Source organism: Excalfactoria chinensis, chromosome 1 (assembly GCF_039878825.1).
Source record: "Excalfactoria chinensis isolate bCotChi1 chromosome 1, bCotChi1.hap2, whole genome shotgun sequence".
NCBI classification, from domain to species: domain Eukaryota; kingdom Metazoa; phylum Chordata; class Aves; order Galliformes; family Phasianidae; genus Excalfactoria; species Excalfactoria chinensis.
In genome coordinates, this window is record NC_092825.1 from 84,335,482 (window position 1) to 84,348,242 (window position 12,761).

Here is a 12,761-nt window from a genome sequence, read left to right on the forward strand (position 1 = left end):
TCTTTTCTTTTCCTTTTCTTTTCCTTTTCTTTTCCTTTTCTTTTCCTTTTCTTTTCCTTTTCTTTTCCTTTTCTTTTCCTTTTCTTTTCCTTTTCTTTTCCTTTTCTTTTCCTTTTCTTCCAGACAGCAGAAGCACAGAGCACACTACACACCTGCAAAGAAGAAAGACTTACAGCAGGATGTATGTGAGCAATCGATAAGCCTGAAAACGCTGAAGGTCCAAGGCAGTGCTTATCAAAATGAGGTAATGCCAATGCCCAGCACTTCCAGCAATTCTCCAAGTCTTTCAGAAGTCTTTGGTAATTATTGTGAGGAACATGGCAAAACTCTTCTGTTGAGATAAAATCATACAATGGCTTGGGTTGAAAGTGTTCTTGAAGACCACCCAGTTCCACCACTGTCGTGGGCAGGGTCACCACCCACTAGACCAAGCTGCCCAGCATCTCGTCAACCATGCCTTGAATGATTCCAGGGATGGGGCATCCACAGCTTCTCTGGTTAACCTGTTCCAGTGTCTGTCCACCTTCACAATGGAAAATTTACCCCTAAAATCTAATCTAAATCTCTCTTTTAGTTTAAAACCATTCCTTCTTATCCTATCAATATCTATACATGTACTAAGTTTATTTCCCTCTTGTTTATAATCTCCCTTTAAATTTGATGGCCTCAGTGAGGTATTGCTGGAGCCTTCTTTTCTCCAGACTGAACAAGCCCAGATTCTTCAGCCTGTTTTCATAGAAGTGCTGCAGCCCTCTGTAAATCTTCATGCTTTCCGAAAACTCAACTCTTACCTGCTTTGGGGGCTCCAAACCTGGATACGATACTCCCACTTGGGCTTCGTGAGGACAGAATAGAGGGGGATAATCACTTTCATCTTCCTGCTGACTCCCCCTCATTTGATGCAGACCAGCATATTGTTGGACTTCAGGGATGTGAGCACACCCTGTTGGATCACTTTAAGTCTTTAATTTACCAGGACCCCTAATTCTCCCTTCAGATTCATATCTTTCCAATTTAGAGATAAGGATGTGTTGCAGAACCATGTCAAAGGCCTTGCATAAGTCCAGGCGGATGACATCCTTTGTCCATCAATGCTGTCACTCCATCATAGAAAGCCAGCTGACTGGTCAGGCATGATCTGCCCTTGGTGAAGCTGTGATGTCTCAGATCACCTCCATGTCTCACATGCACCTTAACATCTTTTCCAGGAGGATCTGCTTCGCAGACATGAGGCACATCAGCCTGCAGTTTCTGAGCCTTCCTTTCTTCCTTTCTTGAATATGGGAGTGATGTTTCTCTTTCCAGTCACTGGGAACTTCACCTGACAGCTACGACTTTTCAGATATGATGGAGAGTGTCTTGGCAACAACATCAGCCATTTCCCTTAGGACCCTGGGGTGCATGTCATGTGGCATCATAAACTTGTACACGTTCAGTCTCATGAGCTGGTCTTGGATTTGCTCTGCTGGGGTTCATTTCATAAGCCATTTTAACAATGATACAGTTGAACTTACTACAGTCAAATACAATGACTTAGTTAAGGGCTTGAGATTGACTAGGTTCATCTGAAATTTACATTCAGAGTATTCTGAGGGGAGGCTGATTTACTGAGCATCCCTTTCATCATCATCTCTCAGTGAATAATGAGATCTGTCCCAAAAGGGACTCTACTTCTTCAGTGTTGATTCTCAAAAATAATCTGTCCCATCTCCAGGGGTTATCAAAGATCACAGCATGCTGAGGTTCCTCAAGAACTCAAGGGGTTGCTTAGGAAACCCTTAACATCAGGACCTTGAGATAACTGCCTTTAGTCAGAAAACTTTCCATTCTGGCCACAGTGCAGATGAGGCAATCCTGGCATGTTGTCCCAGTTGTGCAGTTCCAGTGCTCCCAGGTTGTACAGTTTGGTACCTCTCAGATCAGGCCACAGTTCAAGGAGCAGCAGTTCCCGGTATGTTCAGGGAGTGCCTGAGCATCTTCACGCGCTATGCTTGAGCAAAAGCAAAATTGTGCCAGTGGCTTATGCTGAGATCACAGAGTGGATTAAGGGTGGCACCACCGCACCATTGCTGTGAACAGGAGCCCTTTTTTTTTCCTTGTCTTCATGATAATGGTCATGGTTAATTATTTTGCTGACTTTTTTACAGAGGCAGACAATAAAATTTTCACTTCACAAAAGGCAACTAAATCTGAGGAGAAATTGGGAAGAGAACAAAGAAAGAAAAACCTGGAAAACAAAAAAGAGGCTCATGTTTTCAGAGGATGCAGGCAGCCAAGACAGTACCAGCCACAACATACCCCAGGGGGAGCTCACTGACTTGAGCAGTGATATACTGGGCTGCACACTCGAGAAGAACAATAGTGTGACAGAGGCATGTGGGGAGTCTGAATTATGCCCTGCCCTGGCTACTACAGGGCCCAGTACAGCAGAGAAATCATCCCACCAAAGCGATGCTGCCAGAAGTCCTGAGGAACCCTGAGGACTTTGAGCAGGTTGGGAATCCAAGATAAGGGCTCAGAGGAAGAGACAGCCTATGGAGGCCCTCCTGGTGCTGTCTCAGCAGTCCTTCAGTTCCAGAAGTCAAGTGTGAATACTGTCAAGATAAACCACTTCTGGAACATCTTTAAAACCTCAGAAAACATTATAAAACGTTGTTTTATGAGGGTGCGGGAAGTGGGATGGGATGCAGTGGAAGACAATGTATGTTTTCTTATTAAATGACTTTCTTTTTCCTAGTAGCATAGCTCTATATTTGATGTGTTTGTGTGTTTGGGGGTCTACTTCCAGTGGCTGGGCTGTGACCATGGTGCTGGGGACTAGAGACACCCACACAAACCAAACCATCCACCAGATTGATCAGGGTCAGCATCTGCATGTGGTGTCTGGGGTGAGTGTGGGTGTGCAGGTACGAGAGCCAGCAAGCATAGAGGTGGACCAGCTTGTAAGTAGATGACATGTGGCTTGGGAGTCAAGGGTGGACTAGCTGGATCCTACAGCTGTGGAGATGGTGGCACTATCTTATTGTCAGAGGCACCTGGCAGTCAGGGTAGGAGCAATGGGAACTACATTTTCCCATTCAGTATGATAAATGTATTTTTTTCTTACTGAGAGGTAGGACAGACATTGGAAGAAGAGCCCAGCAAGGCTGAGGAGACCCCATCCTCACACGCGGCTAAAATTCACCTGGACAGGGCCTGGAGCAACCTGATCTCCCTACTCCTACTTCGTGCATGGTCCTGTACAAGGTGACATCCCAGATTTCCTTTAGACTGAGTCACACAGTGATGCCATTTCTGGCACTATGGGTACTTCCTCTCTATTTGAATTCTTCACTCTGTTTCCACTTTCTAGCAAGGCTGTGAGGGCAGAGGTCATGGTTGTGGAAGGCTGTGTATTTAACAAATATTGACTAAGACATTACTGCTGGTTCTCCTTTGGTGCTCCACAAATAATCAGGCAGAAGGATCTGTGCTGCTGATGCACCCAGGCCCGTGGGACCGTACCAAGTCAGATATTTGGGAAAGAGTTACAAGTTTAAGTGCTTATAATGGGAAGCTTCCTCGGTTCTCTGTTTTATTACAGGGAACTTTACTAGTGTCTCAGGAAAGACTCCTGACAAGCTTGTGCAGCTTCAGGAGAGAATACGTTTTTCTCCTGTGGCCGAGTACCCTCTAGTGGAAGAGATCAAGAATTGGAGGTGGTATGGATCACAGATGGAAAGGCCTCCAGTGAGTGCCTTTATAACTCGAGAAGCTTGTTTTTATTTTCTGATCTGACTTCATCAGACAAACAGAATCATAGAATCTCCCATGTTATAAGAGACTCACAAGGATCATCGATTCCAACTCCTGGCTCCACGGAGGAACACCCAAAAATCAGACCTTGTGTCTGAGAGTCTTGTCTAAACATTTCTTGATGTTTGTCAAGTCAGGTGCCATAACCACTGCCCTAATAAGTGTGTTCCAGGGCTTATTGCCCTTTTGGTGAAGAACTGTTTCCTGTTATGCAACCTGAAGTGAAAGCTTAGCTGTCTGGGACATCCAAAATACAAAGAAGATAGTTAATCCTTCCCCAGGCAAGTGATATCCAGGGCCACAGACAAACACCTATGTGCTGCACTGTTGCCTTCCAGGTTCCTGCTTTGGGCTCGCCTTCACGTGTTTGGCCTTGTGCTTCTTTTGGGATCAGAAAAGGACTTCCCACAGCAGCCTGCTACACATATGTAAACAGCAGGACTGGCTGGTTAGACATCTGCAGTTCTCTACCCAGCAGTGAATGGCCTCCCTCAGGGTCCTGGAAGATAGTAAAGTAAGGAAGTGCAGCCACAGTATCACGCAGTGAATAGAACAGAGGCTGTCCAGCAGAGAACACGGACTGTGGTCACTAAAGAGCAAAGTAACCAACAGTGCACTTGTTTTCAGTCCTGCCATGAAGCCCTGGGAAACTTGCAAAGAATCTTGCAAGGTGAGTTTATACCCAGTAAGCAATGGGGACATGCTCCTAAGTCTGTTCTGAATTTGTGATGACTGAAAGGCTTGCTAAGGCAAGTGTGGAATCAACAGGTGAAGTATGATTTCTGAATCTCTGATAGCACCTGGGAAGGCATCTAGAGTGCCAAAAAACTGAAAATTCTGTTATAGGTGTGATCAACCAAGAATAATCTTGTGAGGGAGCTGGATTTTCTGCAGCTGGGTTTTTCAATTCAGGGAGATTTAGCAATAATTCAAGTCACCTTTCAGCCACATACAACTTTGCATTTAAAGGGCAGCTATTTCCTGCCTTCTGAAAGCCACATGCTACTCCTGTTAGCCTTGAAATTGGTTGTCACGTGGGTTACAAGTGGAGCCTTCAGCTTGGCTTTTCCTGATGGATAGTTTAATGCTTTATTTATTTATTTATCCCAACCAGCACTCTGATCAAGCTTACAAACTAATGTGGTAATCTTGGACATATGTGTTCTGTAGTTGTAGCTCTGATTGGTATAACCAACTGGCACCTACAGCTGCCAACATGTTCTGGGAGACTCACCATAGAAGTATGTATTAAGCAAAGCCCGATGCAAGTGATCATCTGTCTGGGGGAAGCACTGAATTCCTAAATAGCAGAGATGAACACAGACAGAAATTGTATGGAAAATGCTTTGCAGCAAGATACGCATGTGAGATAGGCTTTTCCCTCTCATAAAGACAAGTCCAGAACAAATTCATCAAGCACAGAGGTCACTATTCTGCAAATACAACCAGAAACTGTCACAGTGCATGGTCTCCCTGCTGGGTTACTTTGTGGCTAAGAGCTGTGTGGCTGAACAGTGAAATCCTTGGGCACATCCCTGAGCACAAGTCCACATCACCCTGCTGGCTTTAGGTCTGTGGAACTGCATTGGACACTGACAGACTGAGGGAGGGGAATCTTCAGCCGAATCTGCCCTCTACAGACTCCTTTCATAATGCAGCTTGTGTTCTTGGCTTTGGTTTGCAGGTTGGAGCGAAGCAGTAGACTTTCTGGCTGTCTCTATGCTGTCTCCATGGAGGAGGAGTGTATGGAAAACTGGTAATCACAGCCTGAACCTCTGATTAATCAGCTGAGGCAAGTGTTGGGTCAGCTGTGGGAGCACAGGTGAGAGTAACTGAGCTGTGCTCCTGGAAGGGAGGGAGATAGATTCCACCTCCTCTAGACCTCATTTAAGGCTCACCACCACTAAGGCAGCATCTCTTGGAGATTGCTTTTTGGTGGAGATTGCCTCTGCGTTTCCCAGCAGACTGAAGGCTTCCATATGGGTGAGTTTTTCCTGTAAATTGCCCTTTGCTACCTTTTTTACATTTTTGTTGCTGTAGAAGGAGCATCCAACTCCTGTTCTTGCTGGTGAGTCCTTGCTGCTGGATCTCTCTGGGGACTGCAGGGTTGGTGCCCAGCATGGTGCTCAGTGCGCTGCTGGGCAGTAACACTTGTGTAGTGCCTCTCTTCACTTCTTCCCAAAGCAGAGTAAAACTGGGAGCTGCTGTACTCTCTTTTTTTCTCCCTCTGGCCACCAGCCACCTGCATTACTCAGAACAGTTACACCTTGTAAGGCACGAGCTCTTGTGATGGCTGTGCTTTCTAGGGTGGCTCTGACAGGCCTGTGAGGAACCCCAAGCGTTCCTGCTCTCTTTTTAGGGGTTGTTGGTTATTTCTAAGCCTGAGAGACCTTGCTGTCTGGGGAATTAATCTGCATTGCCTTGCCAGTAATATGAGCGTCATGGGTGGTAGCAATGATTCCCAGGTGGGATTAATGATTGACCAGGCAGGATGAAGTGCAAGGAAGTGCTTGCTGATTGGTCTCCTGGGAGACTTTTGAAAAAGGCACAAAACCTGTAGGGCAGCCTCCATTCAATGGATGGTGGGGGGTAGTGCCACATTTTGGGGATACACACTTGGCCCCACGATGCTGCTGCAGACCTGCTGTGCTGGGCTCTGCCTACTTCTGCTCAGCCAGAGCTGCTGGCTGGTGGCTGCCAGGGGTAAGTAGGAATGCTTTTTCCCCATGGAGGTTTTCTGGAGTGCATGCAGCCTTCCTGGACACACAGAGCGGCTCAGGGGCTAAGCTGAGCTCCTTAGCACCACAGCTTTGCATTTCCAGTTCACATCTCTGAGCAATGCATGTTTCTGTTGGGGCAGGCTGTGGCACTCTGCACCTTCATAGATGCCATTGTGGGGGGCTCAGAGATGTTCTCTTGCAAAAGAGCCATTTTAGTGGGGCTTTACAGCACAACCCTGGACTGTCTGGGGCAAGATTTTGGCAGCAGTGGGTTGTGGACAAGGAGGTGGCTGAGGCAGGAGGGTTAGCATCTCTGTCTCATGCCCAGTTCTGGGGTGGGAGGCAGCCCTAAGTGTCTGGGGCCACATATAGGGACCGCACACAGGGAGTGGGTAGATGATCCTGTTCTCAATGGCTTGGTTGTTTTTTTTCTAATACACCTTGCCCAAACGGCATGAACGGGGAAGCTGAAATGCATAGAATCATAGAATACCCTGACTTGGGAGGGTATATAATGATCTGTGAGTCCAACATTAGTCTCCTCACAGGACCACCCCAAGTTCAAACCCTAAGTCCGAGAGCTTCTTGAACTCTGGCATCTTGAGGCTATGCCCACTGCCCTGGGCATTCATTTCAAGCCCACCAGTCTCTGCTCCTGACCTGTCCCTATCCCCCAGCTGCCCCTCCCCTGTCACAGCTCTGTGCCTTTCCCTTGGTCCTGTTGCTGTCACGGAGAGCAGAGTTCAGTGCTGCCCTCAGCTCCCATCGCAAGGGTCTGCAGCATTTGTGAGGCTTCCACGCTGATTTCTGGACTGAACCAACAAGGTGAACTCACTCTGTCCTCATATGTCTTGCCCTCCTGACCCTTCACCACATTTTTAGCCTTCCTTTGGACATTGTCTAATAGTTCTATGTCCTTCCTACATTGTGGCAGTCATAGTTGCATGCAGAGCTCTAGGTGAGGCTACACAGTGCAGAGAAGAGTAAGACAGTCCCTTCCCCTGCCCAGCTGGCTGAGCTGACCTGATGCACTCCAGGGTACAGTTGATCCTCCTGGCTGCCAGAGCATACAATTCAGTCTTCTGAATTTGCTGCTGAACCCCTAATGTCTTTCAGCAAGACAGGACCCATGCTCAAGTCCTTCATTGGTTCATCTTCCCATCTGTTGATCTCTTATCTCTTTCTCCTCACCAAAGCACTGCTTCATGGCTAGGAAATGCACAGCACAGACTAATTGAGTGAAGGTCTCCTGCAAACAAAGGTGTCTGAGCATCTCCAAACAGCCTCTGTGGACTCTCAGCAGAGTTTCAGCATGCTGCAAGACACGATGTTTCAAGGGACTACAGCTTTTCCAAGTTAAATCATGTTTTTTCTCTCGGTCTGATCCTGTGTTCTGGTTTGTTTCTAGATTTGGAGGAAGCAGTGAAGTGTGAAAGCATTACTGAAGCAACCCTCGGTCAAGAGGCAAATTTCTCCTGCGACTTCTTGCTCCCTATGAATGTCTTGCAAGTAACTTGGCAGAAGATAAATGGATCATCCTTCAGGAACATAGCCACTTACAGCCAAACCTACGGACTGCGAATGCTGGAATCACTTCAGAGGAAGGCACGTTTCACTGTAGCAGCCCTGAACGCCTCTGCCATCACTCTGCAAAATCTCACATCTGAGGATGCATCCTGTTACAGATGCATCTTCAATGTGTTCCCTTATGGCTCTTTCAGCAGCCCAGAGCTATGTCTCCAAGTTCAGAGTAAGTTTCCAACTAGCAGCTTCTTGCTTTCTGGCATGCTGCACAGGTCTGATGGGGTAAGGGGGCAGGTGAAATGTTATTTCCTCCATTCGTTTCAATTTACCACGCAGCAGCATCTGCTCAGTGGACATTCTCCAGAATGACCACACCTGTCCATAGTGGTAGTGAAGGTAATTAAGCCATGGGATGCATTTGGATAAGAACCCTAGTACAGAAGGCTGACCTGTCCAGCTTTGACCACTAACTCACCACTGAGTGTAATTAATACCTTCTATCATCAATTTCTGAGCTTATAGAATTTGAGTACCATTTTGGCTACTAAAGATTTCCTCACTGCTGTCTGCTCAGCAACAGGAAAGCCTCCCTTGATATCACCTAGTTGGTTGATGAAGGCCTGGTCAGGCCCCCCAAGATACACTGTATGCAAAACCCAAATAGAACAGTGACAGTGGCAAACAGATGCACCTTCTCTGCTAGCTACCTCTGCGCCTTGGCTTGTGAAGGAAAATGAAGTCGTTTCAGCTCACAATAAAAAGTCAAGGCTGAGTTTGCATGGAGAAATGCAGCTTGAAGCACTGAGTACTTTAGAAATCAGTATCAGTAGTGACCCTGCTAGCCAGCTCCCAGGAAACAAAATTATAACCATATTGTGTGTGATTCCCCCTTGTTTGTCTGCTGTCCAGATCAGCACAGGTGTGTGCAGTTATAGTAGTGCAACGTGTCTTAAAGAGTCGGGTCTTGTTAGAGGTCTTTTCTGAGAGTGCAGACCTTATGTGGGATGAATATTTCTTGAGTTGAAGCCATACAGAAGGCTCCTTCCTATAGTATTTCTGTGGCTGTATGTTGTGTGTATGTGTATATTAGTTACATAGGAATGACAGGAACACAGAATCGTTGGGGTTGGAAGAGACCTCCAGAGATCATCAAGTTCATTCACCCTAAATCAGGTTGCACAGGTGAACATGCATCTCTGTATGTTTTTATATGTATGTAATCACTTATTTAAGGATGATGTTCTCCGGCAGCATCCCCAGCTGGAGTGTACTAGCAGAATAGGTCCTTACTGTTGAATACTGGGGAGCAGTCTTTCTCATAGAGCATGTTATAGGACATCACTCAGGAATGATGAAAAACTTCCCTAATTATAAAACTTCTTTTTACAGAAAGTGGAAATGCAATTGAACTGGAAGTCAAAATGTTGGATATGGATTCCCCCAATACAAGAGGTATTTCTGGTATTTATTTGATAGTAAAATGATTAATATTTCAGTTTAGTCACAACCTCTGGGAGAGGGTAGGAGGAACATACTGACACTCCTTCCTGCTTTGTGTTTATTTGTAGGTATTCAGAAGAGAATCATCCTTGTGTTCTTCATAGGTGCTGTCTTAGCAACCTTGATACTTCCCATCATTTGGCTAATCAAAAGGAAGAGGAGAAAGTAAGAGTGATTTTTCATTTTCTTGTGAATAACATGGCTTACCTGTGTTCACATTGCAATTTGCCTTTCTCTTTCCTGTTGGTGTTCTTATGTACTTGCACTGGAAACTCACCCAGATGGATACACTAGTTTTAATGCAACAAGATTCACTCTAAATGCTAGATTTCTAAGTATTATGTGATGAATTTGTGGTTGTTTTTCTTGATTTTCTTTTTTTTTGTTTGTTTGTTTGTTTTTCTTCCAGACAGCAGAAGCACAGAGCAGATAGCACACCTGCCAAGGAGAAAGGTTTACAGCAGGATGTCTGTGAGCAATCCAAAAGCCTGAAAACACCGAAGGTCCAAAACTGCGCTTGTCAAAATGAGGTAATGCAAATGCCCAGAACTTCCAGCAATTCTCCAAATCTTTCAGAAGTCTTGGACAATTATTGTGAGGAACACTGCAAAACTCTTCTGTTGAGATAAAATCATACAATGGCTTGGGTTGAAAGTGTTCTTGAGGACCACCCAGCTCCACTACTGTCATGGGCAGGGTCACCACCCACTAGACCAAGCTGCCCAGCATCTCATCCAACCCAGCCTTGAATGATTCCAGGGATGGGACATGCACAGCTTCTCTAGGTAACCTGTTCCAGTGTCTGTCCACATTCACAATGGAAAATTTACCCCTAAAATCTCATCTAAATCTCTTTTAGTTTAAAACCATTCCTTCTTGTCCTATTAATATCTATACGTGTACAAAGTTTATTCCCCTCTTGTTTACAATCTCCAGTTAAATTGGAAGGTCTCAGTGAGGTATTGCTGGGGTCTTCTTTTCTCCAGACTGAACAAGACCAGATTCTTCAACCTATTTGCATAGAAGTGCTGCAGCCCTCTGTAAATCTTCATCCTTTCCAAAAGCTCAACTAGTACCTGCGTTGGGGGCCCCAAACCTGGATACGATACTCCAGCTAGGGCTTTGTGAAGATAGAGTAGAGGGGGATAATCACTTTCATCTTCATGCTGACTCCCCCTCTTTTGATGCAGACCAGCATATTGTTGGACTTCAAGGCTGTGATCACGCACAGTTGGCTCATGCTAAGTCTTTAATTTACCAGGACCCCTAATTCTCCCTTCAAATTCATATCTTTCCAGTTTAGAGATAAGGATGTGCTGCAGAACCATGTCAAAGGCCTTGCGTAAGTCCAGGTGGATGACATCTTTTGTCCATCAATGCTGTCACTCCATCATAGAAAGCCAACTGACTGGTCAGGCATGATCTGCCCTTGGTGAAGCTGTGATGTCTCAGATCACCTCCATGTCTCACATGCACCTTAACATCTTTTCCAGGAGGATCTGCTTCGCAGACATGAGGCACATCAGCCTGTAGTTTCTGAGCCTTCCTTTCTTCCTTTCTTGAATATGGGAGTGATGTTTCTCTTTCCAGTCACTGGGAACTTCACCTGACAGCTACGACTTTTCAGATATGATGGAGAGTGTCTTGGCAACAACATCAGCCATTTCCCTTAGGACTCTGGGGTGCATGTCATGTGGCATCATAAACTTGTACATGTTCAGTCTCATGAGGTGGTCTTGGACTTGCTCTGCTGGGGTCCACTTCATAAGCCATTTTAACAACGATTCAGTCGAACTTACTACCGTGAAATACAATGACTTAGTTAAGGGCTTGAGATTGACTAGGTTCATCTGAAATTTACATTCAGAGTATTCTGAGGGGAGGTTGAATTACTGAGCATCCCTTTCATCATCATCTCTCAGTGTATAATGAGATCTGTCCCAAAAGGTACGCTACTTCTTCAGTGTTGATTCTCAAAAATAATCTGTCCCATCTCCAGGGCTTATCAAAGATCACAGCACGCTGAGGTTCCTCGAGAACTCAAGGGGTTGCTTAGGAATCCCTTAACATCAGGACCTTGAGATAACTGCCTTTAGTCAGAAAACTTTCAATTCTGGCCACAATGCAGATGAGGCAATCCTGGCATGTTGTCCCAGTTGTGCCGTTCCAGTGCTCCCAGGTTATACAGTTTGGTACCTCTCAGATCAGGCCACAGTTCAAGGAGCAGCAGTTCCAGGTATGTTCATGGAGTGCCTGAGCATCTCAACACACTATGCTTGAGCAAAAGCAAAATTGTGCCAGTGGTTTATGCTGAGATCACAGAGTGGCTTAGGGATGTCACCACCACACCATCGCTGTGAACAGGAGCCCTTTTGTTCTCTTCATTATAATGGTCATGGTTAATTATTGTGCGGACTCTTTTACAGAGGCAGACACCAGGATCTGAACTTCGCAAAAGGCTACCAACTCCGATGAGATATCTGGAAGAGAACAAAGAAAGAGTAACCTGGAAGAGAAAAAAAAGGCTTCTGTTTTCAGAGGAAGCTGGCAGCCAAGACAGTACCAGCCACAACATACCTCAGGGGGAGCTTACTGAGTTGAGCAATGATGAGCTGGGACGCAAACTCCTGAATAACAACAGCGACATAGAGGAATGTGAGGAATGTGAGGAGTCTGAACTGTCTTGCCCTGGCTACTCCTTGTCCCAGTACAGGAGAGAAATCAGCCCACCAAAGCCCTGTTGCTAGAAGTGCAGAGGAGCACTGTGGTCTTCATGTGGGTGGGGAATCCAAGCTAAGGGCTCATAGGAAGAGACAGCCTGTAGAGACCCTCCTGGTGCTGTCTCAGCAGTTCATTTAGTCCCAGAAGTCAAGTTTATATACTGTCAAGATAAATCACTACTGGTGCATCTTTTAAACGTATGGGTCTTTGTTGTTTTATGAGGGCATGGGAAGTGGGATGGGATGCAGCGGGAGACAATGTATGTTTTCTTATTAAATAACTTTCTATTTCTTAGTAGCTTAACTCTTTATTTGATGTGTTTGTGTGTATGGGGGTCTAGTGCCAGCAGCTGGGCTGTGACCATGTTGCTGGGGAATAAGGACAACCACATAAACCAAACAATCCACCAGATTGATCAGGGTCAGCATCTGCATGTGGTTTCTGGGGTGAGTGTGGGTGTGCAGGTATAAGAGCCAGCAAGCATAGAGGTGGACCAGCTTG

General features: G+C 45.8%; 2 protein-coding genes across 2 annotated transcripts in view; both read left to right on the forward strand.

The window, feature by feature from the left end:
* LOC140252796 (uncharacterized) overlaps positions 1-2,480 on the forward strand; it is a 5,189-nt gene extending 2,709 nt beyond the window's left edge. The window contains exons 4-5 of the mRNA XM_072337921.1: positions 69-244; positions 2,148-2,480. Of these exons, the coding sequence (XP_072194022.1) occupies positions 69-244; positions 2,148-2,480 (509 nt within the window). The remainder of the gene's footprint in view (positions 1-68; positions 245-2,147) is intronic.
* A 3,942-nt stretch (positions 2,481-6,422) lies between these two features.
* Positions 6,423-12,286, forward strand: LOC140247326 (uncharacterized). The gene is made up of 6 exons (XM_072326855.1): positions 6,423-6,498; positions 7,924-8,265; positions 9,429-9,491; positions 9,608-9,704; positions 9,949-10,069; positions 11,966-12,286. Exons 1-6 carry the CDS (start codon positions 6,423-6,425, stop codon positions 12,284-12,286), a joined length of 1,020 nt encoding a protein of 339 aa, XP_072182956.1.
* Positions 12,287-12,761: the final 475 nt, after the last annotated feature.

Coding starts and splice junctions, on each gene's coding strand:
- LOC140247326 (XM_072326855.1), top strand. CDS start 6,423: ATGCTGCTGCAGACCTGCTGTGCTGGGCTCTGCCTACTTCTGCTCAGC. Junction 8,266..9,428: donor GCTATGTCTCCAAGTTCAGA/GTAAGTTTCCAA, acceptor TTCTTTTTACAG/AAAGTGGAAATGCAATTGAA. Junction 10,070..11,965: donor ACTGCGCTTGTCAAAATGAG/GTAATGCAAATG, acceptor ACTCTTTTACAG/AGGCAGACACCAGGATCTGA.